Source organism: Epinephelus lanceolatus, chromosome 16 (genome assembly GCF_041903045.1).
Source record: "Epinephelus lanceolatus isolate andai-2023 chromosome 16, ASM4190304v1, whole genome shotgun sequence".
Classification (NCBI taxonomy): Eukaryota; Metazoa; Chordata; class Actinopteri; order Perciformes; family Serranidae; genus Epinephelus; species Epinephelus lanceolatus.
The window spans coordinates 19768352-19793895 of NC_135749.1; the positions used below are offsets into that span (position 1 = coordinate 19768352).

Genomic DNA, 25544 nt, shown 5'->3' on the forward strand with positions numbered 1-25544 from the left:
GCTGCCTCGAGGGAGATGGAGTCTCTCTATTTATCCCCCTCTTAAGTTACATTTGTGACAGAGCTTGGACGTGCCTGTCAATCCACTCGAGGTGTGAACACATGGCCTCATCACAGCCAACAATCGTCCAATTTATACTGATGTTTTTGCAACACTGCAGTGGTTGTAACATGAAGATACCAGATGCAACTCCATATGCAAGCTGATTTCTTTGTTATTGATCTTATCAGCTCTTAATTTAGCTTCAAAATCCCAAACCAACCTCATGTTTTATCACTAACAAATTTGTGCAGATGGGTGTCAGTATGCATCTCATTATGATTGCTGTTTTTAAAAATTGATTGGCAACTATTATTTGGACTTTTTAATGACCCTTATTTTTGGTGTGCAGATAGAAATCAGTGAACTACTTTATATTTGTTCTCTTGGTATTGGGAAACATATTCATACACAAGTCGGAGGACATAACCGGTTTGTGTTACAGAAGCAGCCATCACTCTAAAGCCTTTAATACCTCTGAAAGGAGTGTCCTTACTCGATTACAGTCAACAGGCGGCAGCTAATACAGCAGACGATCATCCCCAAGGTTTATGTAAGTGACAAAAAAAAAAATTCAAGGATCAGCCTTTGCGTAATTTTGAAAACACGTTGACAAGTGGTCAATTGGGTGGATTGTCATTTACACAAACAGATAATCCTGGTGTTGTGCTTTGTTACACAAGTCCCTGAAGAAAGATAAAGTGTTTACAATCTGGTTTCAAGAACTGTTCGTGACATTGTCTGCTTTTAGTCTCATATTGTTAACAGCTCTGCAGACCCAAGAGAAATTCCCTTACACAGACCTGAAAATGTTAGTGTGAGTAACCTCATGTGAGAAAGCCAAAGAGGACACTGGTGCCCCCTGGTGGACACTTGCAGGATTGACAGTGTCTGGACAAGCAGGTTATATTGATCAAAAATGAGAAGACAGCAGCATGAACTGTTTACACCGACTTTATTTATAACAATGGGGTGGGGGAACAGCTCTACTGAGGTGGCTGCTGCTGGTCCGGCATGCTCCTGATGATGTCAGAATCGCCTGAAGAGGAAAAGAACGACAAGCAGTCAGCAGACCAAGATAAAAATTGACACATATTAATATAACATGCAATTATAATCCCTGCATACAATAGCTGATATTAAATACCTCCCATAAATAAAAAAACTTACACTAAGAGGGTGAAGGTTACTAATGGAGCATTCATGAACTCGCCAGAAAGCACCGGCAGGTCAACTAAGTGCTGCCGATGGCCTTTATCAAACAAACCACTGGTCCTGAATTAAACCATTTTGATGAGCGGGGAAACCCGGTGCAAAAATTCATACACAGGAAACCTGGAGTTAAATTATATATATTATCAAAGTGTTTGAAGAAACCTCAGTCCAAGCAGTGATCTCAAGTTTTTAAAATGAAGGTCAATAGTCATTTTTTCAGTGCATTTGATGAGCTGCATTGAGTTTGTGAGATAAAGTTGCTTTCCATCAGTGACAATGACTACATTCACATGCACACTAATATTAAACTTTTATTCCATATGACAATATTCTGAATTTGATGTTGGTCATACTAACAGCACAGTTAAGCCTTTTTCTGAATGTAGCATTTTCCAATTACATATGGGATATGCCAGTATAATTCAGGTTTTAGGAGCATTCTTTGGACGTGTATACAGGCATTCAGAATATGCATCTCATTGGGGTTTTTACTGCAGTTTGCAACACACAGCCTCTTGCCTGTTAATGGTCAGCTGTGTGCGTATTCATGGATGCACTGCACAAACCAACTCGCCAACAGTTTGAGGCTTTGATAAAGATGCACGCCCAAAAGGGAAGCCCACATTTCTGATTTGATCGAAAGCGGAAACAACTACTTTTAAACATTATGACAAACTTGGATATAAAGAGGTTTTGGATATATGCAACTATCTCAACGCTGACCTTTACAAGAAGGTGAGGGAATTTAAGAGGGAGGCTGTGTTCACAGTCCAACAACTCCGCAACTTGTGGAAAATGATGAAAAACCCTATTTTGATGCGCAATAGCAAACCAGCACAAACGGCTCCAGCTGTTACACTTAGTGGAATATTCATTTTCATTATCTATGCTAACAGCTTAGTGGGAAAACTGTCTTTTTTGGGACAAAAGTGCGCAAAACAGGACCATGCTGGAAGCAACAAAAAATGTTATGTTGAAAAACAAATCAGAATAAATCCCTTGCATGTTATGAACACATTATTTTCCTCTGACATCTCTGCATCTTGATTTTAGGTGTTAAATGCCACTGTGGTTATACTAGACCACTACTATACTCCTTGGTTAACAGGCTCATTGGATGGAAATGCATTTTCTGTCGTGAATCATTAAAATTTGGTGCTGTGGTGGAAAACTTTGTTGGTGTTTCAGTTGCTGCCATTAAGTTCTGTCAAACAGACTGGCTGGGACCAGTCCCCCAAGGCTAATAACCCGGCGTCAATGTGACTACCTGACAATCCCTGCACAAGCTTGTTTTAGAAACATCCCATTAGTCCATTAAATATTCTAATATGGGTCCACTCCATTTTGAAATCTGAATCAGAGAACAAGCTCAATGTTTGTGGCAGTCGATGGTGTCCAATACAAAAAGGTGGGGACTCACCAGGGTCAATGATAGCCAGTGTGCACACCCTGTAGTATTTTCCACAGGCTGTGCCGAGCTCAATGTTGTTTCCACTGTAGTGGTGGACACCAGTCTTGGCCAGCATAGCATAGTACTCAATCTCAGATTTCCTGAACAGGGAAGAGACGAAGGAAAGATGTGAGTCAAAGCAGCAGATACAAATACAGTAACTTCAACAGGGGACCTAAGAAGAAAATGCCCCAAAAGATAAATCACAATATCATAGACGCTCTAAACATCAATAATTAGTGTGTAATCAAACAATTTATAACAACAAAATCAAGTTTTTGAAACCTGTTGTGCTTTCCAACATCTGCATCAAAGCATACATAGGTGTGAAATACGGCTCTGTGGTCAGAACCAATAAATCAGGCCCACTGATTCTAAAAAGCTGATTAGCTATGAAGATATTTTTAAATTGTGTTTATTCAGTTTTACAAATAAGTGCAATGCAGATAACATTTGTTTTTATAAACAAAAAAGCAAAAATTAAAAAAAAAAAAAGCATTGAGATTCACAACAACCCCAGACACACAAAAAGGGTGATTAGTTAATGTGATATGTCCAAAAATAATGACTGTAGGTCTGCAAGCTGCGTAGTCCAGAAAGCAGGGTTTCTGCAGATCCTTAAGTCTTCAGGTATTGAATTTATTAACCTAAAATAAATAAGGCTTTAATTGGTATTTAAATGTCTTTAAATCAATCTTTCAAAAGTCTTTAAATTGCTAGTGCATTGGAAGCAGTATTAAATGAGTTTTTTATTTTCATTTTTTATAAAATGCCTTTCACATTGACATCATGCAGATCCTGATAGTGCAACAAAGACGACTTGGGATGCTCAGAGCTCAGCATCCATCGTCTGCTGACTAGCTGTCACTGTACCGTGGGCGACATAGGGAAGTGCAAGGTGAGCCAAAACTGGCTAGCTTGGTGTACTTAATGCAAAAAGTTTATCCAAATTTGGCACTTTAGGTTTTGGATATTGTATAAATTGTCATAAATTTCATTTCAAGGAGAAATTAAAAGTCTCTTACATCTATCTTGCCTTAAGCTGTAGGAACCCCAAGATAACCTGGGCCCACTTTGACATTAATAATAAAGATTTCGGCCAATATCTGAAGTCTATAACAAGGCAATGCACGTAATGATCATTTTAAACATTTAGCATAATTTATGCATAAGCAAGCCATGTTGTGAATGCACTGTGCCCATAAAATAATGTTATCCTTGTGAAAACAAATGTTGATGGTACATTCTCTTTATGTTCCAGTCTTTAGACTGTTTATATCCAATGACCTGTTGAAGGTTCTGCCATTCAAATTGACTCAACAGCCTACATGTTTTTCTTACATTCAAGCCATAAAGTAATCACATATCCTCTGACATTGCTACCCTTGCTACCCTCTTACAACAACAATCATGACAACTAATTATTCTTTTAAATAACAAGTGTGAATATGTTCATTTTCCTTGTATACCTGAGGGCAGGGCAGTTGTTGGCCAGGATCACCAGCTTGGCTTTTCCCTGACGGATCATCTTCTGGGACTGTTTGTAGCCCAGGACGTATTTTCCACTCTTCATCACCAGCTGGAGACGAGAGTTGATGGACTCCATGGACTTTTTCTGAATAAACACACACACACATACCTGAAGTGAGTGACAGAGACCAAGCTACAGAGCTAATTCACACCACTTGTTGATCGTTGTTACTTTAAATAAAATAGCGGACTTAATTAATTTGCCATTGACAAGTAGGACAGGGAAGTCAGGGAATCAAATGTGTTGTTAAAGGTTCATCAGTTGGACTTGTTGCCACATTTTCTATATGTTTTAGCAAATTAGCATTAGCTGACGTTACACTGCCGGTGTTGTTAGAGCTAACGCAGCTTACAAACGTTAGCCGACAAACCGAGTGACGGCAATAAACAGGGGACACTCGAGGCATGCTTTCAAATATTCACAGCCGCAAATCTTTAACGCCAACTACACATGCTGTGTGTTAATAATATGTTTATTCGGAGCGCTACAGCGTTAGCTAGCAGGCCCTGACAGAAACACGTCTCCACGTGAAGCAGCAGCCTGGCCCTAGAGCGGCGCGTGCACTCTGGCCCGAGCCTACGCCACTCACCGTTTTCTTTGCGGCCACCATTTTTGCGGTTTAGTCCTGACCGGCCAACCTGCGGACGAGAGAGGGGAAGGAGAAGACTGTCGTTAATGTCCGGGTGTTATTAAAACGTTGAAATGAACAAATACCGGTGATTTTTAATCATAAAACTCGGAGCTCGTCTTACTGTGAGTTAACTCCAATATGGCCTCGGAGAGAAAGGAAGTCCCATGGTGCACTGCGCCGCTATCTGTCGGTGGGCCTGCGCACACGAGTACTGCGCAGGATGCTCACTGCTGATGGTTCATAGAGCTTCAAATCAAATGACTACATGGAAATATACATGAGAAGGAGTCTAAAGCGAGTATGAGACAAAACACAAAAGTAAACTCATATTAAGATATATAAAATAAGTGACATTCATATTTGTATGGAATGAAATTGACTTAAAAAAGGCAGCAACAAAAGACACCACAGACCCAAACATGCTCAGAAACATGCAAACAATAATTAAAGCTAATTATAGGCCTTTAGTTACTTTAAATATGCAGCATTTGCAGGCCTATCTGAGTGATCATAATTACAGTTCTGTAATAAAATTATCTATTTAAAGCTTTTTATGTCATCTATCCGAACACAAAACATATGGTCACGTATAAAATCCATCCATTTTTATCTGCTTCTCCAGGGCCTGGTAGCGGGGGCAGCAGGCCAAGCAAAGCACCCCAGACATTGCTCCATTCTACCCTCACTCGTAAACAAGACCCCGAGATACTTGCGCTCCCTCGCTTAGTAACTCTCCCCCAGCCTGGAGAGGGCAATCCACCTGTTTCCGTCAGAGAACCATGGCCTCAGATTTGAAGGTGCTGACTTTCATCCCGACCACTTCACACTCAGCTGCAAACTGCCCCAGTGCAAGCTGGAGGTCACGCTGTGATGAAGCCAACAGAACCACATCGTCTGCGAAAAGCAGTGATGCAATTCTGAGGTAGGCTACTAAACGTATAAAATATCCATTGTATTATTATAGATATAACTAATGATGCAATGGTGAAATGTTACCAAGTACATTTACACAAGTACTGCACTTAAGTACAAATTTGAGGCACTGTACTTGAGTCTGTTCTTCTTAGGCCACTTAAGACTTCTACTCCACATTGCAGAGGGAATTTTTTACTTTTTACTTTACCACATTTGTCTTTATTTTCTATGTAACAGCATAGAAACAGCATACTTTGTTTTTTATGCAGAAATCAACAGATTAAGATTTCTGCATTAAAAAAACAAAATATGCTGTTTTGCTATAATCAAACTACCCAACAGTTTATGTAAGTACAGCTGAAATGATTAGTCGATTAATCCATCAGCCAATTGACAGATAAATAAATGGGCAACTATTCTGATAAACCTTTAGGTTGTTCTCTATTTTCTTTTTTTTTTCCTTTTTAGATTTTCCTACTTTGGGTGCTTTTAATTTTAATACTTTAAGTACGTCTTCCCAATTATAATTACTTACTTTTACGCAAATAACATGTTCAATACAGGACTTTTACTTGGAGTATTTTCACAGTGCGGTATTAGTATACTTAAGCAAAGGATCCTCTACCACTGCCCATAAGTATGTAACATTAACAGCATTAAAACACTGTGACAGGGGTCCCTCTAATGCCTAATACATTTACTTTTGATTTTGCTTTTGTAAGTGATTTCATAAGTGAAGGAATTTTACCTCTAACGTTTCATAGTGTAATATGCTACATTTTGGATCTCAATACTTCCTCCATTAGATTAAATCAGGCTGAAGGTGTTTGCTCAAGGGCACATTGACAACCACCCTAGCTGCGGCCTGAGTAGTTCACATTCCCCGCCCCAAGACGTGGCCGCTGCACACTGACTGAATAATGTATTTTTGTCCCTGTGCCAGCCTCTTGGAAACAGCCTAAGTTACAGTACACAACACAAGCCCACATTTCACCTGCGTGCCCATGTCTTTACAGACTTGTAGCTCCGACACAAATAGCTGAACGCGTTTTTAGTGGAAGAACCACGATGCGCAATTACGCACGGGACTAAAGGAATTTCGCGACCATCCTCTTTCTGATTCTCCTCCAGGGGATCCGCTGTCCATAGTTTTGAGTTCTCTCCATTTACAGATACGATATCTATGCGCGACGTCATCAGCGCAGCCACAGCCTCTCCTCACCTCTTACCTCTGAAGTTAATCATCCAGTCCTCTATGTGCACAGGGCAGGATGGGATGCTCCACCAGTTCCCAAACTTCAGCGGTAGATACGACTCGACCCAGTGCTAAGCCCGAGGAGAGCAATGGAGCCAGCACAACAGGTGATGCACAAAGCTTTACGCGCATATGTGATGTAATACATGTGTTTAGGGGAGATGTGGAAAATACATTTGTGTTATACATTCAGCTAAATATCGAGACAGAATATTTACAGATTATTTACAGGCAATTATTTCCAATCCAGAAATTATTTTAACACACTGTATGCTTTGCATGTAAAATATTAATGTGAAATTATCTCTAACCTTACAAGCAGTGGCACTGACCAAGCACCATCCGTGGCTTCACTTTAGAGACACTCATGGCTGTGAAATATCTGTAAATATGAATGTGTCATAATGGCATCACTCATGTTATGTCCTCAAATGATTATTGGAATCAAAAAGTACTTTTAATAGTTATTGTCGATACTATAAATAGCCTTGTTTCATGTTGGTAATGGTGTCATCATGGAAGTTCACTGCCATCTCTGAACAGAGTTACATCATCCATCACACTGTGGTGAACACTGCTCTGATAATGAGGCCCCAGTCTCCATGCAAATGATCATCAGTGTTTTTCTTTGGGTTCAGTATCTGATGTCTGTTGTTTTAGTGAGCCAGAGCTCCACAGTGACAGGATGGGAAAGTTTATTGTCATTATTTAACAGGGGTTTCTGGCTCTGTCCTACCCGAGAGAGAGAGACAGTGGCATGAAAGCAGATTTGGTGACAGTCTACGGTTTCAATAGGAAATGGAGAAGCCCCTTTGGACACTCCTCTGTTGTAGTGGGTCAGAAATGGCCCGGCTGTGGTGCAAACTAGCATGCGTTGCAAGGTAAACCACCAGCACTGGGTCCTGTGGTTTTATTTAGCAGTGTTTACTCTCACTAAGTCTGTGTTGTGTGCAATTACAATAGGTTTGTTTGCAGTTCTGCCATCTTAAGCATTACTTGGCAGAATTCAAAGAAGACTCAGGTGAAAAAACTGGTAAAAGATTCACTAAGTGGGACCACCTCTGAGCAAACGCCTCTTGCTCTGCTTCTCTCTGTGCATTCTTTAAAGAGACATTACAGGCCAACAAGTGCGGTGACAGCTCACATAACTGAGCACGCTGAAATGCATAGACTTAGAGTGATATAGTGAGCTGAGAAACCGCATCTGCTAAAGTGTGTTTAAGATCATGTCCTGCAGCTGATCCTGACCTCTGACCTCCCGGCAGAAGAGAGTTTCCCCTATGTCTCTCAATGGAGTGTAGAAGTGTAGAAGAAGTCGCTCTCCAGGTTTATCAGCAGTGGTGCCCCCACGGTGGGGCAGAGGGGCCATGACCACCCTAATACAATTGTTTCAGCCTCTAGTGAAAATCACTGGAGGCCGACATTACAGTCTTGAAGAGGCTGTGATACAGTCATTTTTTAAGATAGTGCAAAGTTAGTATCTCATGAAACTAGACAACCTAAGGCGACCATTGGGGCCAACCATGTCGGCATCGCTTGACAGGAAGGGGGGTAAATAACACTCCGAAGTTAGGCTAAGTTTTGGCGAGGGAACAACTGGTGGCATGGCCATTTTTAAAAGGGTCCCTTGAACTCTCATCTCAGGATACCTGGGTGAAAATGGGTTCTAGGGGTACCCACAAGTCTGCCCTAAACTTGAGAAAGTTGTTCCCAGTAATTGTTTTGTTCAGATCCTTAACTTCCCAAAATGACATAGTTTTCAACTACCTAAATACTTCAACAACATGATCCAATTCCTAAGATTCACTTATGGCTTCTGGTTTTGATTTGCCACCCCCAAGATATTCAGTGACCCCATCTGGCCACCCCTATAAAACATTTCTGGGTGCACCACTGTTTATCAGCAGAATGTCAACAGCAAGGTGTTCTTGAATCGTCTTAGAGGTCAGATGGACATGTGTCAAGAACTTCCCCTACTCCTTCCTTGATGCCAAGAAAGAAAGATGACATTTATTAACCCAAGGTTCATTCATTTACACATTCAAAGAATGCAGTCTTTTTTTATTAAAGGAAAATATTGTGACAAATATCATGCAAAATCTCATTGATACAAAGAAGGGTGATGATGAAGGGCAATGATCCATGCAAATACTTGTGATGCAAATCCTTCCAGAAAAAACAAGGAAGTCATGCACAATGCCACTAAACACATAGCAACCTGTCCATAGAGCTGTGAACTGTGCGGTATGGGGAGGTTAATGTTTATTTATAGCTGTCCACATAATCATTAACCCTTTGTGGCTCCAATTATACATCAGTGGGGGGTCTCTTTATGCTATTTGACTTCCTTCCCAATAATCTGTGGCAGCTAGCAGCAGCATTATGTTTTAATCCTTTCCTGGTTTTTCAAGGAGGAATAGTTGATCAAGTATTATTCTGTTTCTAGAAAAGCGCACACACTGTTGTTGCTTGTTTTTGTTTGGCGGTAGCTTTGCATGGTCTGGTGGTCAGAGACTGGAGTTTAATCCTTGGATGTTAAGATTCATCTTGCCTGCGTAGGGCTCTTGTTTTGTAAATAGCATCATTCTCAAAGTATGAAACATGATAGTTTTTATTTATAAGATTAAAAAATAAATAAATGTCTTGTCTATTCCCCTCCAAACTTATGAAGTATAACAGTCTTTTTCTTGGCACACCCTCACTGGCTGCTCCTGTCTGAGCATAATGAAGTCAACAGAATTTCAAAAGGTGCACCTGAATAGTGAACAACAAAAATGTGTTGCATGGCACCCATAATAATATTTGTTTCTTGTCTCTTGCTTCAGGTTAAGTCAACTCTGTAGCCATTATGTAGGCAACACAAACATAAAGTAAAACAATGGAAACCCAAGAGCACAGTGTTGATGCCTCAGACTGTCTCACAAGTAAATAATGAAAGTCTAGGTCTTGTTTTCTGACCTGACAGGGTCTGTTTGTTTGTTTGTGTTGGCCTTTAGTCAGCATGTAACCATGACACGTGGCAGTGCTGCCCCTGCCCTGTGTTGCCATGATGTGAAGTGTGACAAGATGTTCGTGGGCCATTTTTATGACAGACAGTAGTACAGAGATGAAAGGAAACAAGTGGGAGAGACTGAGGTGCAACACAACATTTGAACCGGGAGCATGACATTATGTCAATAACACACATATGATATTGTTGTGCAAATAATCCAGCGCCTTTTAAATTCTTGCTTTATCTCTCAACACCATCTGGCTGCCTTTTCATTATCCATTCAGTGTAATTGCTCTTTTTGTGCAATCGCATACAGCTATGGTTACAGACTCTCTCTCCACCTGCTTACACTCGTATTTTGAGTTTAATTCTTTCATCAAAAAGAGGCAAAACACACAATAAACAAAGTCAAAGGTGGATTTGACTGATTGCATAGGTATTGCAAAATTATCATTATCATAAACTCTTTTGGCCGCAATTAAAGTGTGGTGAAAATCCAATATCGTGCCAGCCCAGTGCCAATACATACTCCATGCACTTTGACTGCAGTTAGTAGATAAACAGTAAATCTGAACGAGTTTTATATTTTATACCACAGAAGCTCAACTTACTTTTCCCAGGGGCCACTCCTTAGGGGGTGCCAAAGAGCCATGGGGGGGGGGGGGTCGCGAAGCCTTCTTGATTTTAAGGGGTGTCATTTTAATGTGTCAAAATTTAATTAATTGTTGCGTCAGAAACAAACAAATTTAATGGTTATATTAAAAGGTTATTCATTTATTTAAAAGATAAATTAATAAATTAGTATTGAAGGGGGGGGGGGGGGGGGGGCACCAATGTCTACAATGGTAAAATAAAGGTCCCTCAAGAAAAAGGTTGGGAACCACTGAATTAGAAAACGGTCGACAAACCACGCAGCATCCTATATGGACCATAAGTTGAGTATTCCTGTTTTTAGTTTTACATTATCTGTAAACTGTCTTGTTGGATGTTTGGATCACATGTCGTGTTAATACTCATGTTCCTGACAGGAGCGGCCAACGAGAATGGCAAAGTAGCCGAGGACAGCGAAACCATTCCGGACCAGACATCCGCTGGGGGCAGCGACGCTAAGCCTGCAGATGAAGCTGCTGCAGCCGCAACGTCTGCCGACACCACCGCTGCAGCTCCGCCTGCAGGGGAGGAGCCTCAGCCTGCCACAGCCAGTCCGCCTGCAGAGGCAGCTGCAGCAGCACCTGCAGAAGCTCCGGCGGCTGCAGACAGCACCGCAGAGACAGCGGCAAGCTCCTCGGAGCCTGCCGCTGCAGCTCCTGAGCAAGGTAGTCAAAAACAACACGCCTATATTAACAGAAATTCATTTACAAACTAGAGTTTGGGCCAATTTCTACGTACATTTTTAAGACTCTCCATTATATTAGTAGACTGTTGGCGAAATTCAGATAAACACACTCAACTTTGGATTCAGTTTTCCTTTAATTCCTTCATCTACTGTAGATACATATAATCTTCACCTGAGCAACTCCACTTTGTCTGTGCAGCACTACCAGTTTAAAGCTGTCGGCTCAACCCCTGCAAGACTCTGAGCATTTTCATTGTGAGCTTAATTTTCTATGCAAATACACTTTTATATGCACCATCTCCTGACAAAATGACCGCGGCAGTCATCTGACATCTATCACACGGACTTCACAGAGCTGTAAAGCTGATAAGGATGGAGCTGGAGGTTGTTATAGGTAACTAAAAACTAAACTTAAAAGGGGGGAAACTAAGTAAAACAAAACTGAATTGAAAACAAAAAATTAAAAATGAAATTATAATGAACATCCAATATCATATATTCAACAGCTTCTATGTTCAAGGGTTAAAACACTGACATTATGAGATTAACCTCAACATAATCTGCTGTAAGGTCATTTAAAATCGTTACCACAGTTCGTAGAAAACAATATTCACATTATTTATGTGTCCCATTGAGAGAAGGAGAACTCATTAGGCACCATGCACAATTGTTACCCTTGACCAGCAGTAACCTGAGCACCGCTGTGACCCAATGAGCACAGCACCCAGGTACATATTGTCCCTTCCGTCTTTCCCTAGACCATCCACAGTCCCACTGCAGAGGTAACCAGGTGGTATCCAACAACACACAGAGACGGCTTTTAATAAACACACCAGGGCGGCCACACAAATGGGTTTATGAGTCACACATCTGAGTGTTTAGTTAGTACTGAGGAATTTGTCTCACCGCTATAAGTCTGAGTCTTGTCATTGAGTCTTGAAAATGTATTGAGAGTATGTTTGTCCTCCTGGCTGTGTACATGTGTAGGACTCAGGTCTGAACAGTCTGTTGATCTGTAACTATTGTGTGTTGAGGTTGTAACTGGTGTGAAGGACCAAATGTTTAACTTTAATTAGGTGGCTCAGGATCAGCTTCTGATGTGTGTAAGTTGTCAGCAAAGTCTCCACATCTTTTAAGCTGATAGTTTATTTAGCCACTTCGTCCTACCCTAAATACATAAATATAGTCAAGATTCACTTAAAGCACAATACTGAACCTGTCAGCCCGTCCTGGTGCTCTGGTGACAGTCTGATATCTAAATGACAACATAATGATCTCTTCTTTAAATTCCAGCAGAGCGCTTCAGAGCATGTGCATGTCCGCATAGCGACAGTCGCTCAGCACATTAAATCATTATCTATACATGGAAGTGCTCCACAGGGAGCTGTGTGACACAGTGCACCATTAAATTAACTGCTATCAGCTCACTTATTGCTTCGCGATGCAAATGACAAGCAGCCGACAGGTTCACGAGGTCAGCTCTTCAGTTTCCTCTTTGTCTAATGCAAAGTGTCCACCGCTGTAATGCAGCCCATTGAGGAAAGATAGACAAGGTGGCAAAGCCAGATCACTGTGCGATTATGCAATGGGAGAAATGCACTTTGAATTCTTGCTGAATAGTGCCTCCAAAGATTTTGCTTTTCTGGAGGAGTCATCCCTTCTGTAGTGCATACACACATCTAAAGCTATGTTAGAGGTGGGAGTAAGTCACATAAGCTCAAGTCACAAGTCTTAACCTTCAAGTCTCTGACAAATCCCAAGTTTCTGTGGTGAGAATTAAGCAAGTTGAGTCCCTGCTATAAGTCACGCAAGTCACAGGTCAAGTCGTACAAAACTCTGATGACTCAAGAAGCTAGTAAGTTTGCTGTAAAGACACATTCTTGTACCTTTTCTATGTGGGTGTAGTAGTGATGGAGGAAGTTGGATGCTGTGGTGGTCATGTCACTGATTTTTGAGCTGCAGACCTTGTATACCACTGTGCTCTTTTACTGCAGTCATCAACAGCATGATCATCGAATCCAAATTTTTTTTAGTTCTGGGCTAGCCACCTTCATAATAGCTGCCTCGTGCATTGGCTTCTGCTGGTCTGCTGCGCCCCAGCAGGTTGCCAGGTCAAGTCAAAGTCTAAGTTAGTCTAAGTCAAGTCTCAAGGCACGAATACCAACTCAAAGTCAATTTGAGTCTTTTACCAGTCAAGTGATTCGAGTCCCTGACGTCCAGGTAATATTACCAGGCCCAAAACTCATCTGCACTTTATTTTAGGAATATTTTATACTGTTAGATAAGGCCATTTGTGTTTTCGTATCAGCCACCATAGTTCTCCTAGATGTGTAGGACACAGGAGGAGGTTCAGTTCTGCAACCTCACCGCTACATGCTACTAAATTAAAAAAGATTAAGAGCACAACATTGATTTAAAAACACACCTTTGTATATTTATCTGAAACATAGTAAACACTGTCCTTGACCTTTGTCTTTGACGTGATCACGACCCCCTTTGGAGTCCAACTTGACTCACCCTCAGTTCAAGCTTGACCACAGCCCTGTTCAGTCAGCCTGCATGCAGTGTGTGTGTGTGTGTGTGTGTGTGTGTGTGTGTGTGTGTTGCCAACACTTTGTTGTCATCGTGGTCTCATTAAGGTGCAATCTGAGTCCACAGAGAAACTAGAGCACGCCAACACATATAGGGCTTCCACTGGCCGTAGATGATGTTGTTGCCTCCGTTTCACAGCCAATGGAGAGAGAAGATCGAGTGTCACATAAGCAGAGTGGACATGGCAGCTCGTCCACCGCTACATCTGTTAGTGGTCAGGGTTGAAATAATCCTTAGTCACAAGTCGTTTGTAGAAAAGTAACGACATATGTTACTGAATATAAATGTGTAGGTGTTTATCACTGACGCGATTTCACACATTGGTATTTTAAGGGTATTACAGGCTAAATAATTAATGTTTTTGTTGTTGGTGATCTGGATTTTCCAGAGCAGACCATAATCTGCAATACTGCTCTTAAAGGGTCAGTTCACCCAAATTACAGATAAACATCTTGACTCACATTTGCAGTGAAAAATCACATTTTAAAAACTCAGTAGTAACCTGTCTTTGCAGGAAGAATGTCTCTGTTACTCAGGCTCATCCGCAGACTTTCCAGCAGAGAAATAGTCCCTTCAATAAGAAAACCGTTTGCTGTTGATTATTCAGAGTAACAAGGACAATGTTTCTGGAAAGAGATGCTGTTGGTGAATGTTTAACATGTCATTTTGTAATGCTGTAAACACTCAAAACCAACTCAAATAGGAGCAAGACACACAGACTTTGTGGTGCTTTTGTGTCTTTTTGTAGTCACTCTGAGGTAACTTTGTGTCTTTTTTGGTCATACTGAGTTGCTTCGAAGTCATTTTGTATCTTACTGAGGTAATTTTGTGTCTTATTGGGTTATTTTTTGTCACTTTGAGGTATTTTTGTGTCTTTTTTGGTCGTGTCTTTTTGTAGTTGTTTTTTGTCTGTTTTCAGTTCCTGTGCATCTCTTTGTGGTATTTTTGCATCTCTTTGTGGTCATTTTGAGTCTCCCTGTGGTTGTTTTGTGTTGCTTTGTTGTCATTTTGTGTCTTTTTGTAGTTGTTTGGGTAACTTTGAAGTAATTTAGTGTCTTTTTTTGGTCGTTTTACATCTGTTCTCAGCTCCTCTGCACCTCTTTGTGGTCTTTTTGCATCTCTTTGTGGTCATTTGGTTTCTCCCTGTAGTCATTTTGTGTCTTTTTGTAGTCAGTCGGGTCTCTTTGAGATAATTTTGCGTCTTATTGTGTTAATTCTAATTAAAATATTTTTGTCACTTTGAGGTAACTGTCTTTTTTGCTCATATTGAGATGCTTAGAAGTCATTTTGTGTCTTACTGATGTCCTTTTGTATGTCTTTGAGGTAGTTTTGTGTTTTATCGGGTTATTTTTTGTCACTTTGAGGTATGTTTGTGTCTTCTGTGGTCGTCTGTGTGTCTTTGTAGTTGTTGTCTGTTTTCAGTTCCTTTGCACCTCTTTGTGGTATTTTTGCATCTCCTGGTGGTCATTTTGAGTCCCACTATGGTTGTTTTGTGTTGTTTTGTTGTCATTTTGTGTGTTTTTGTAGTTGTTTGGGTCTCTTTGAGGTAATTTTGTCTTTTTTTGTTGTTTTACGCATCTTTTCAGTTCCTCTACACCTCTTTGTGGTCTTTTTGTGTCTCTTTGTGGTCATTTTGAGTCAGTAAGTGAAGGCCAGGGGGGGCCCTGACACTTTGGGCCCCCGGTAGGCTGTTCAGTAATCCATCTATAGTTGTCACTTTAACATACCCAAGCTCCTACGCCTGTACTCTAATACAGGAATAATAGGAAATATAGATATAACCTCAGCATAGTCCACTACTATACACTACTCAACTTATACAGAAACAGTTGTGAAAATGTATCAGAACCTCTACTATGTCATATCAACACAGACATTTTAGGTGCTTAAGTGACTCATACACCATCCATGCTCCAAGCCTTTATATGATTGTTTGTTGTTCACAAGTGAAAATGTCTTTCTTTCTAAACAGAGAAAACAGAGGCCACAGCGACTGATTCAGAGCCCAAAACAGAGGAGGCACCAGGTGAGTGGTGCTGTGATGTCAGCAGTCACATAATCTTTATAAAAACATCTGAGCCACTCTCACGTTTTCCCTCTTCTGTTTTCAGCTCCCAGTGAATGATGTGCAACATGAACGATTGCACGGATGAGTTTGTTCCAAGTGTCTGACCTTGTTTGTATGCACGAGTGAAAGTATGTGTAGGTGTGCGTTTGCCTGTGAAAGATACCGCCTTGTTGCCAAGATGCAGACCCTGTGATAAACCACTTTCAGTCAGGGTTCCTCAGTCATCACTGTGCCTTCTTCCCCTCATGATGGTGTGTAGCTGCAATTTCTGCTCGTAATCTGTACATAGACAGAGTTCTACGGCACTTCCTGTTTGTTTCCAGAGGATGCCGTCATATCAGGTTAACTTAAATGATAAATTGTCTTTGAAATTTCTATTTATAATCTGTAGAGAGATTTATAATAGCAAATCTTCTTGATTTAACCTAAGAGTCTATACTTTTGTATAAAATTATAATTCTAAGGAAACCAAAGCCAAAGTTTATTTGATTTATGAAATTATATTCTTTTGGGGGTAGCTGGCTTTGATTTTACAACCATGTTTGTAATGATTATGAAAAGCTGAGACTGTAATCATTAATGTAAGAGCACAGATGAGGTAAGGTGCATGTGAGACCTCTTTTTTGTTTCTGATGTGTCATGATTTCTCTCTAGGAAGACGACCTAACATTTCTAATAAGCTATGAGCAATGAAAAATTAAAAAGGCCACCTTAAAAAATATGCATCTAATACATGTCTTTTCTTTGACACCAACAAGGTCTGCAGATTATCTTGATTAACCGGTCCCTCTAATGCAGGATAAATCCATGTGTCTGATGTGATGTTTCATGGTGAAATAACCATTTTGAGATCAGAGGTTTTACTACATTATTTATTAGTGAGAGCTGCACTTAAAACCTGTTGAAATATTTCTCTGGAACAAAACAGAAGATGAGGTAACGAACCAGAAACCACGAGGAAGATGAATCTGGCCACTGTAACCAGGGAATGTTAGACTGGCTGTACAGACACAATACCACTTCATCATTACACTTAGTTTAATGCTGGTGAATTACATGCTGCTCAGCTGTTAAGGGTTTTAATATAGAGTGGTATAACGGTGATAGTAGTTCACTAGTGCAGTCAACCAGCCATAGTGGCCAGAAGAGAAACACATTACTGTTATAACCTGAAAATGTGGTAAAAAAAGAAGTCAACAAGATCCTAGTTTGGTCTTTCATGTGTCTTAAGGCTTACATTGTCCAACTATAAAAGGTCACGTGATGGTTTAACTACAGCTTGTTTGGGATGGGGCCGTCTAGTCAGGAATCTGAGAGAGGACCAAGAACAGCAATCGCCTCAATTTCCACCAGCCCACCCTGAGGAGAGAAAGAAGGAGACAATGAGGACATAAGAAAGGAGGCAGTGTGGGTAACAAGACAATAAAATGCCTCTCAGTATTGTTCATGGATCGATATTGATTCTTTTTTTTTTCCACTACAGGCGTGCAGTATAGCTTTGCTTTCAAATGTTTTAGCGGCATCTCGATAGATGAACTGCCAACTCTGCTAGACTTCACCACACCTCCGACTGTACTGGTTGTAGCTGCTGCACCAGTGGGCGAATCTCACGTCACATTAAATCATGGCAAAAACATACAAATCTTTTTTTTTTTCCTTGATTTGGGTACCAAAAAAATGCAGGTATACTTTGACCGGAGAAGTTTTATTATTACTTAGTATTTTTTCATTAAGAAGTGACAGCTGTGGCTCAGAGGTGGAGTGGATCATCCACTAATCGGAAGATCGGTGGTTCAATCCCTAGCTCCTCCATCCTACATGTTGAAGTGTCCTTGAGCAAGATACTGAACCCCAGATAGTCCCGATGGCTGTTCCATCAGTGTGTGAGTGTGTTAAAAACTAAGTAGCAGGTGGCACCTTGTATGGTAGCCTCGGCCACCAGTGTGTGAATTGTGACTCGTAGTGTTAAAAGCGCTTTGAGTGGTCAGATGACTAGAAAGGTGCTATACAAATGCAGGTCCATTTACCATTTACTTAGGGGCTTCCTCTTATTTGGCTGAGATTTGTTGGGGCAGGGTGAGAGTATGAGACAGGGCCTGACAGCGGGTGTCTCGTCAAAAGCGAGAGAGTGGGTGACCCTCGTTTAGCATGTTAGCAAGCTAGCATTTGCTAATTAGCGCTAAACAAACAGTACAGCTGGGGCTGATGGGAATATCATTAGTTGTGCAGGTGTTTGGCTATAAATTGAAGTATTGGACAGTAGTTATTTGGACCTGATGATGCCACTGGATTAAAAGTCAGGGGATCACCAGTGTTATTACAATCATCCTGAGGGGAACATGAATGTCTGCACAAAATTTCATGGTGATGTCAAATATTTGCTGATAAATTTCACTAAAAACAAAAAATGGAAAAGTTGGAAAATCAGTGTCTCTACAAGATTTCATGCTAATAGTTGTGGATATATTTCAGTCTAACTAAAGTGGTGGCCCAGCCAACAATTAGTATTCATAAACTACATGTGGATGATGGAAAACACATGGCACGGATGAAAGAGCATGCACCTAGCTACCATAAACTTCCTCCCCATGTGTGTGGATGTTTATGAACCACACCACAGGGTGCTGCAGTTCTGTGCTGGTGTGCAGGTTTTGTTTGTACTTACTCTGGGGAGAGCAGCGACTTGGTAGGCAGCTCTGGCGGGGAAGTTCTTACTGAAAACTGGAGGGAAAACATTTGCATTATAAAAAAAAAGCATATATTGAAAACCACCAAGTAAATCTGTCACTATATATAAATGGGTGATTTGATTTATGGGTCCCACCGGCTTTTAATGATGTACACTTTTTGAGTATAGAAAGAAAAAAGTAAATCATCTGTTGGAACAGCTGAAACACTGGAAGATTTTTTTTCGCATTTTACAAACAGTTTTAAAACAGAGACAAATCTCCAAATGCAAATACAAGTAATCACATTTATCGAACATAGTCAAAACTTTGGGCACGGTGAGTCAACATCCATATGACACATGTCCCCTCCTTCCTCTCCTTAGGGTCAGGGAAAGTTCCCTACCCGTGGTTTAGGATTTAGCAGAGTCAGGAGGGAGAGCTTGGAGCCTGTGAGTCAGCAGGGAGTTTGCTGGGAGGGTTGGGTTTCATCTGTGTGCCTGAACGCTGGTGTCCGTTTACAACTCACTGGGCACCGCAGCTTCTATTACACCTGTCTGTTGTGATCCAGGAGGAAATGCCCAGACTTAGCTGCCTGTGAGAGGAGGCTGCATTCATGCAGCAGAGGAAGGGCTGAGTGAGCCCGTCTGTCAGGTGAGCGCTTCACCTGTCAGCGCTTATTTTGAGGGATGTTGGTGTAATACGAGACGCAGGATCTATGGATCCTGGAGTTTGCTGCTGGTGTAGTGACAAACTTTTACAGTATAGTAAAGTATAAAGTATAAAATGTATTTTAAAAAAAAAGTAGAAAACTGTGTGCTGAATTTCATTTGATTTTTAGGTGGAACACTATTTACACATCTTTAAAGTTTAGGTGTGGAGGATTTGATGCCATCTAGTGGTGAGGTTGCAAAACTGAAATTTTTCACATGTGCCAAAAGTGTAGGAGAACTATGGTGGTCGACATGAAAATGGGAATGGCCCTGTCAAGAGCCAGTGTTTATTAGTCCGCTCTGGACTGCTGTAGAAACAACATGGCAGACTCCATGGAAGAGGACCCGCTCCGTATGTAGATATCTCGTCTCATTTTCAGGTAATTATACACTAATGAAAACATAGTTACGAATATTATAAACCATTTCTGCCAATAGAACCAGAACTACAATCTGCAATACCACACCTAGCCTGCCACCTGCACATATGACCAATAAGCTCCACAACCCGACCAGACCTGCCGGTACAAGATTTGTGACCTGACATGAAAACAAAAATCCTATAATAACCATGCGTGCTTAAAATTTATGGTTAGGCAGCACATTCAACGTGATAATTTGGGGATATTTAATACATGTAAAACTAAGATAATATAGTTTAAAACAAACATAATTCAGGAAATACAGTCTAAAATATTTTTTCTTATTCTCATAATATTGAGCAGCATGTCTCCACAGTTCACATTCCTGTTTGTAACACACCTGATTGCAGGGGCGCTCATATTCCAGCTGGCACAGAAGAGAGAGCCAACACACAAAGTCAGCAGTCAGAGGGTTAAAATGTTTGAATATTAAATTAAATTATTATTAGTCTCATTATTTTTTTTATATATTTGTCATCCAACACCCATAATTTGGCTGCATGTTTTTTGTTTTACCAAAAACCAAACACAGAAATAAAATCAAGACAACATACCACATGCAAATGGACTTTTTTGTAGGTCGATCATCACATTGGGTACCTGCATGTCAAACCTATAGGACTCTGCCCTACATCCTACACACTGGACCTTTACATTTACAGCAATCATGAAATGGAAACTTTAAACTTAAAGTAAGAAACATGTATTGTGAGATAGAATATGATATGCATATACATTAGGAAATGGAAAAACAAAAAGTTCCAGCTATTCCTTTTTGAAATCAAAATATCATTTCATTATTTGAAGTCAGAATAAGGAAGTAGAAGTACATTTATGTTCAGTTTTACAATGCATCGTTTGAATGCAAATTTAATAAATACATTTATAACAGCAATAACAGATCTTTTCCACAGCAACATTTTCGTTCATCATAGAGGAAAAGCACAGAAGTAACTAAGGACATTATAAATGACTACACTGCATTACTGTCATGACTCACTGGGACACTCAATGGAACTGAGCCATTGTTGATAATTTCAGTTTTGCAGTTTTTCCTACTGTGTCAAGTCAAAATGCAAGAAACGTCCATTATCTCCACTCCTGTCTCCACACACAGGAACATGAAACATGACCATCAGTAAAGACAATTTGAGAGTATTGACAGCTCTTTAATATCTCTGATCATACCTCCCTTCACTGAAATGAACCGATGACCCGGTCCCACAGCAAACGGTGACTCAGGTGTTTGTGCAAGCAGAACAGTCATTATTCTGTGACAGCACCACAACGATGATGCTTACATGAAGTGAATAAAGTAGACTGTGCGTATCACTGTGTGTGACATGACAGGCCAAGAATGTGACAGCAGCAAGGACAATCTTGGTTAAAGGCTGCCCCTGTGTGGCTAGATTAGAAGACCAAAGCTACCATTTACCATTATAATCTGATTCCTAGCATGATATCTAAAGCACTGAGTGTGAAAAGGAGTAAAGTGTTGCCTTACATGTTTTGTAGACCTCATTGACACTGTTAAAGTCGTTGATGTCAGCGAGCAGCACGGTCGTCTTTACCACTGAAATCAAAAAGTTGACTCTGTCAGAGAGTCTGTCACGTTTAAACATTTAGATCATATAAAAAAACGAGCAGCAGCTGAGTTCGTACTGAGAGCTCACCATTGGTGTAGTCACAGCCAGCAGCTTTAAGGATCTCCCCCATGTTGACGAGAGCCTGAGGGATGAGAGATCAGTCAGTTTTTAATGTAAATTACTAATGGAAATAGTGTTACTACTCTAGGATTAAAAGAATGTCCTCACCTGCTTGGCCTGGGCCTGCACCCCTCCATCTACCAGCTGACCAGAGGCCACGTCCATCCCCAGCTGACCTGAGATGTACATCGTTCGGTCCACAACCACTGACTGGCTGAGGATGAGAGAGACACATACAGACAGATAAATACACTGCTTAGACCTGGACACTAAACACTGGACATTTAATTTCATGTGTCTTAAACAGTTCAACAGAGGCTAAAAGATCAGTTTATACAAAAGTGGCAAAGCGGGCTCAGAAGTATGACATCATGTGACATATGTCAAAGTTAAGCAAGGGTTTAAACTGGAGAAGTATCTGTTGCATGAAAACCAGAAGTACAGACAGGCTATTTGTAATTTTAGAGTGAATAGCACCAGAATTTCTAAAGTGGAAGACAGAAAGCAGAGGATCTGCAACCTCTGTGCTTATAATCACGTGAGAGATGAGCATCATATTGTATCTGAATTTACAGAGAAAGGTATTTGCCAAAGTATTATTTAAACCGTCCATCTGTGTTTAAATTAATGTTGTAATTTCAATCAGATGAGCCAAAGTCATTTGTAATCTAGATGGGTTTTTTTTTAATAATGTCCTTCCTTTGTTTAAGTAACATCGGTTGTACTTTAGCCACGCCGTGTGCCGTTGTTCTGTTATTGTACGTAATGTTTGTACCATGTGATACGGTTGTGAGTTAAATAAATGAAAAAATGAAATGAAACACGTCATGATCAAAAAGACGAAAGCTAAAATAAATTGCCAAAAAACCCTGCATATCTTTATTTAAAAGGAATATTCTAGAATAAGTAAAATACCATTTGTGATGGTTTATACTTCTCATTCTATATAATTATTATTATTTGCTTTTATTCTGTTATTGTATCTACCCCTTTTTCTATTCTACTTTTATTTATTTGTGTGTGTGTGTGTGTGTGTGTGTGTGGGGGGGGGGTTAACCATTTTATGTTTATTTGTCATGATCAAATTTTTGCTTAAATTTTACCTTAATTTTGTCTTGCTTTAGTTTGGCATCACTGTTTGACTTTCTTCTATTATGCTGCCTTTGGGGTGACTTGGTTCAGCTTTGCTTTGTTTGCCAAAACACTTTTTAAACTCTGTTTTTAAAGGTGTTTAAACAGTGTTGACTGTAATGGTTAGTAGTAGTATAGTTTGGTGCATGTAATCTGCTTTCCTGTATATACTCTTTAGGTTAATCAATCCAATCAATCTTTAACTTATGAGTGAATATTCAGTATGTAGATGTGCATGTTACTTTAGTAATGGAGACGTAAAATGATTTATGTCTATATGACTGTTTAACATTACTAAAAAAAATGGCGAGCACTCAAAAAAGCCCTCTGATTAAGCTGTTTCTGCAATAAAAATATCTCACTGACATGAGTGAATCATCAGTCTGATGATGCTGAAACCTCAAATTCATAATGTAAAGCCTCACAGTCGCTCTGTGTTACACTTTTGGTGGTTGTTTATTAAGTCAAATGTTCGAAAAAAAGAAAGATATATTTAATTTTGTTTATTTCTTTCTGCCAAATACTTGTTTATTTTACTAAGAAGTTTTCTAATGGGTTGACATTTGTTTATTTATCATACCACTAGGACTGTCTTTGAAGGCAAAGTCATATAACAAATGTTTAATCTGTATTTTAATATTTTATAACTTTACCTTCAAAGAAAAGGGAGACAAAAACAAAAACAGAACACCTGTAACTATGCTGTGATGTAAGAATTGTGCTCCAATTTTGTTCTAGATAAAAATTTAAATTTGAAAAAAAAAGAAAGATATGAACACTTTAAGGGGAGACACCAACAATGGCTTAAGAAAGTTGACTCAAAATAAATCAGAGGCCATTCAGTCTGAAGTAACTCCACCCACTGACAGCCAATTGGCCGGAGCAGGAACACCCCTCACTCTGTGCACAGGCTCAATTCAACAAAATAATAATAATAAAAAATAATAATCAACTCACTTTAGTGTCGTATTTGTGCTGTTGGATTTCATTATTTCTAATAATTTCAAATAATTTTGGTTTTAAACAAGTCATTAAAACAAAATGGTGCTTTTTGCATCACTACAGATTCAGACCCAAGTAAAGTTCAGACACAGTAAATCACAGGACATTAATCCTTACCTGTATATGCCCTGTCTAACAGGGGCTTTAGGTGTGTAGGGGCAATGTCGACGAATAGATGCCATATCAAGTCAGCTGTCTGTCTTTACCCTGCGGTGCTCCCTCTGCTCTGCTAAAGCTCAACCCTGACACTGTGTAACGGGGTCAGGTGAGGCAGGTGAGTTCATTGTACGCTAAAACCCGCCCCTGGTCAGACATTGGACTGTCCCTGAGATCCATTCATTCATTCAAACATTTTGTGCCCCCCTGCACCCCACGTGTCGCTATAAACAGATGATGCATGTGTCTGTTTTATAAAGTGTAGGCTACTCACCTGTATGGTCCGATGGCAGCAGGGGCCGATGTAGTGTTGATGATCTTTCTGTTGAGCGCAGACATGTTTTCCTGAAACCTTTCTACCCTGCGGAGCGGCTGTGAATAAAAGAGGTGGTTGTGCAACAGTTCATGGAGAGCACGAACAGTTGCTGTGTGTCGTAAAGTCTACCGTAATGTCTATCAAAAGGAGCACGCTGCATTTTTGGAGGCGTTTCTAAGAACTTTCCTTTTATCTGACTTCGGGGGGGGGGGGGGGGGGGGGGGGTCCAGTTCAAATTCCAACTTCCCAGTACAAATGGAATGCGCCAATAGTAGAAGAGTTACGGTACAACAGGTGCTCATTCGTGGTTCTTTTTTGAACAGACTTATTTATTCATCTTTTATGTACTTATATGTATTTGTTGAAATCTAGTGAACATAGATAACACTCCTCCCCCAGTCCAGTATGCCACACTACAAAAACTGTTTAGAAATGGCCTGTGGAGCGTGACAAAAAGCTCAAGGTGTCAACCTGGCCTCTAAATATCCCAGGTCCCAATCTGCTCAAGGGTTCTTGTGATGTGCCAGTACCCTATATGTACCCTTAATCCAAGGTGGGGCCTCCTTGGATCGGACTTGGCTCTGACATGTTGAGGCATGGACACAGGATCTCTGGGAGTGTCCTGTGGTGCGTTGGCAGCAGATTCATTTAGTCCAGTGGGTTGTCAGGTGGGTTAATGACACATGCCACAAATACTCATTCAGATTGGGATCTGTGGAATTTGGAGGCCAGGTTGACACTTTGAGGTCTTTGTCACATTCCTTGGGCCATTCCTGAGCGATGTTTGCAGTGTGGCATGGTGCATTATCCTGCTGGGGGGCCACTGCCAATGGGGAGTACTGTTGCCATGAGGGGGGGTACTTGGTCTGCAACGGTGTTTGAGTGGGTGGAACATGTCAGGTGGTATCCACATGAATGCCAGAACCAAAGGCTTCCCAGTAGAACAATGCACTGAAACAAAAGAATCAAAGTTATTCACTTCACCTGTTAGTGGTTTTAATGTTTTGGCTGAACGGTGTTGAGGGAGACAGTAACGGTAACCCTCAATTTCCTTGTGTAGTCAATCATAGGGCCCTAGACAATCTCTAGTTTTCCAGATGACCCCCTTAGACCATACTTTATTTTCTCCAGGTTTAAGAAAAGCATGAGGTCTTTAAGCCATAGAGATGCGCTCTGGGGGCAAATGGTGACTTCCATTCTAGTAGTATTCTCCTAGCCACTAGTAGAGATGCAAAGGCAATGCTGTCTTTTGTTGTTTTCCTAATTATTTGGGGGCCTGGAATTACTCTGAAAATGGCTATGTCTGCACATGGTGTCACCACCATGCTGAATGCCTCAGAAAGGTGTTTAAATATAGCTGTCCAGTAACCTTGAAGACGGGAACAAGTGTGTGTACTGTTTGCTGGTG

The 25544-nt window shown here is 40.5% G+C and overlaps 3 protein-coding genes across 4 annotated transcripts; 1 reads left to right on the top strand and 2 right to left on the bottom strand.

Moving 5' to 3' along the window:
* Nucleotides 1-977: 977 nt before the first annotated feature.
* On the bottom strand, nucleotides 978-5097 carry rpl30 (ribosomal protein L30). Its single transcript, XM_033636397.2, has 5 exons — nucleotides 4988-5097; nucleotides 4825-4873; nucleotides 4174-4319; nucleotides 2675-2805; nucleotides 978-1078 (listed from the first exon to the last, which is right to left on the bottom strand). Exons 2-5 carry the CDS (start codon nucleotides 4843-4845, stop codon nucleotides 1026-1028), a joined length of 351 nt encoding a protein of 116 aa, XP_033492288.1. The 5' UTR covers nucleotides 4846-4873; nucleotides 4988-5097; the 3' UTR covers nucleotides 978-1025.
* A 1674-nt stretch (nucleotides 5098-6771) lies between these two features.
* Nucleotides 6772-16745, top strand: LOC117264042 (uncharacterized). The gene is made up of 4 exons (XM_033637837.2): nucleotides 6772-7143; nucleotides 11057-11344; nucleotides 15929-15982; nucleotides 16068-16745. Exons 1-4 carry the CDS (start codon nucleotides 7053-7055, stop codon nucleotides 16079-16081), a joined length of 447 nt encoding a protein of 148 aa, XP_033493728.1. The 5' UTR covers nucleotides 6772-7052; the 3' UTR covers nucleotides 16082-16745.
* Nucleotides 16746-16878: 133 nt separating this feature from the next.
* On the bottom strand, nucleotides 16879-24253 carry rida (reactive intermediate imine deaminase A). Of its 2 annotated transcripts, none has more exons than XM_033636387.2 (6): nucleotides 24095-24253; nucleotides 21640-21745; nucleotides 21499-21553; nucleotides 21330-21398; nucleotides 18690-18745; nucleotides 16879-17383 (listed from the first exon to the last, which is right to left on the bottom strand). In XM_033636387.2, exons 1-6 carry the CDS (start codon nucleotides 24157-24159, stop codon nucleotides 17327-17329), a joined length of 408 nt encoding a protein of 135 aa, XP_033492278.1. In that variant the 5' UTR covers nucleotides 24160-24253; the 3' UTR covers nucleotides 16879-17326. The 2 variants fall into 2 exon arrangements, with proteins under 2 accessions (XP_033492278.1, XP_033492279.1); XM_033636388.2 differs by lacking the exon at nucleotides 24095-24253 and adding an exon at nucleotides 23782-23919.
* Nucleotides 24254-25544: the final 1291 nt, after the last annotated feature.

What these genes read in the sequence shown, in the direction of transcription:
- rpl30 (XM_033636397.2), bottom strand. Translation starts at nt 4,845, where the DNA reads ATGGTGGCCGCAAAGAAAACG. An exon ending in TGGTGGCCGCAAAGAAAACG is followed by an intron (nt 4,320 to 4,824) that starts GTGAGTGGCGTA and finishes GTGTTTATTCAG; the next exon opens with AAAAAGTCCATGGAGTCCAT. An exon ending in AACAACTGCCCTGCCCTCAG is followed by an intron (nt 2,806 to 4,173) that starts GTATACAAGGAA and finishes TTCCCTGTTCAG; the next exon opens with GAAATCTGAGATTGAGTACT.
- rida (XM_033636387.2), bottom strand. Translation starts at nt 24,159, where the DNA reads ATGTCTGCGCTCAACAGAAAGATCATCAACACTACATCGGCCCCTGCT. An exon ending in TGCAGGCCCAGGCCAAGCAG is followed by an intron (nt 21,554 to 21,639) that starts GTGAGGACATTC and finishes CTCATCCCTCAG; the next exon opens with GCTCTCGTCAACATGGGGGA. An exon ending in TGGCTGTGACTACACCAATG is followed by an intron (nt 21,399 to 21,498) that starts GTGAGCTCTCAG and finishes TTTTGATTTCAG; the next exon opens with TGGTAAAGACGACCGTGCTG.
- LOC117264042 (XM_033637837.2), top strand. Translation starts at nt 7,053, where the DNA reads ATGGGATGCTCCACCAGTTCCCAAACTTCAGCGGTAGATACGACTCGA. An exon ending in CAATGGAGCCAGCACAACAG is followed by an intron (nt 7,144 to 11,056) that starts GTGATGCACAAA and finishes TGTTCCTGACAG; the next exon opens with GAGCGGCCAACGAGAATGGC. An exon ending in CGCTGCAGCTCCTGAGCAAG is followed by an intron (nt 11,345 to 15,928) that starts GTAGTCAAAAAC and finishes CTTTCTAAACAG; the next exon opens with AGAAAACAGAGGCCACAGCG.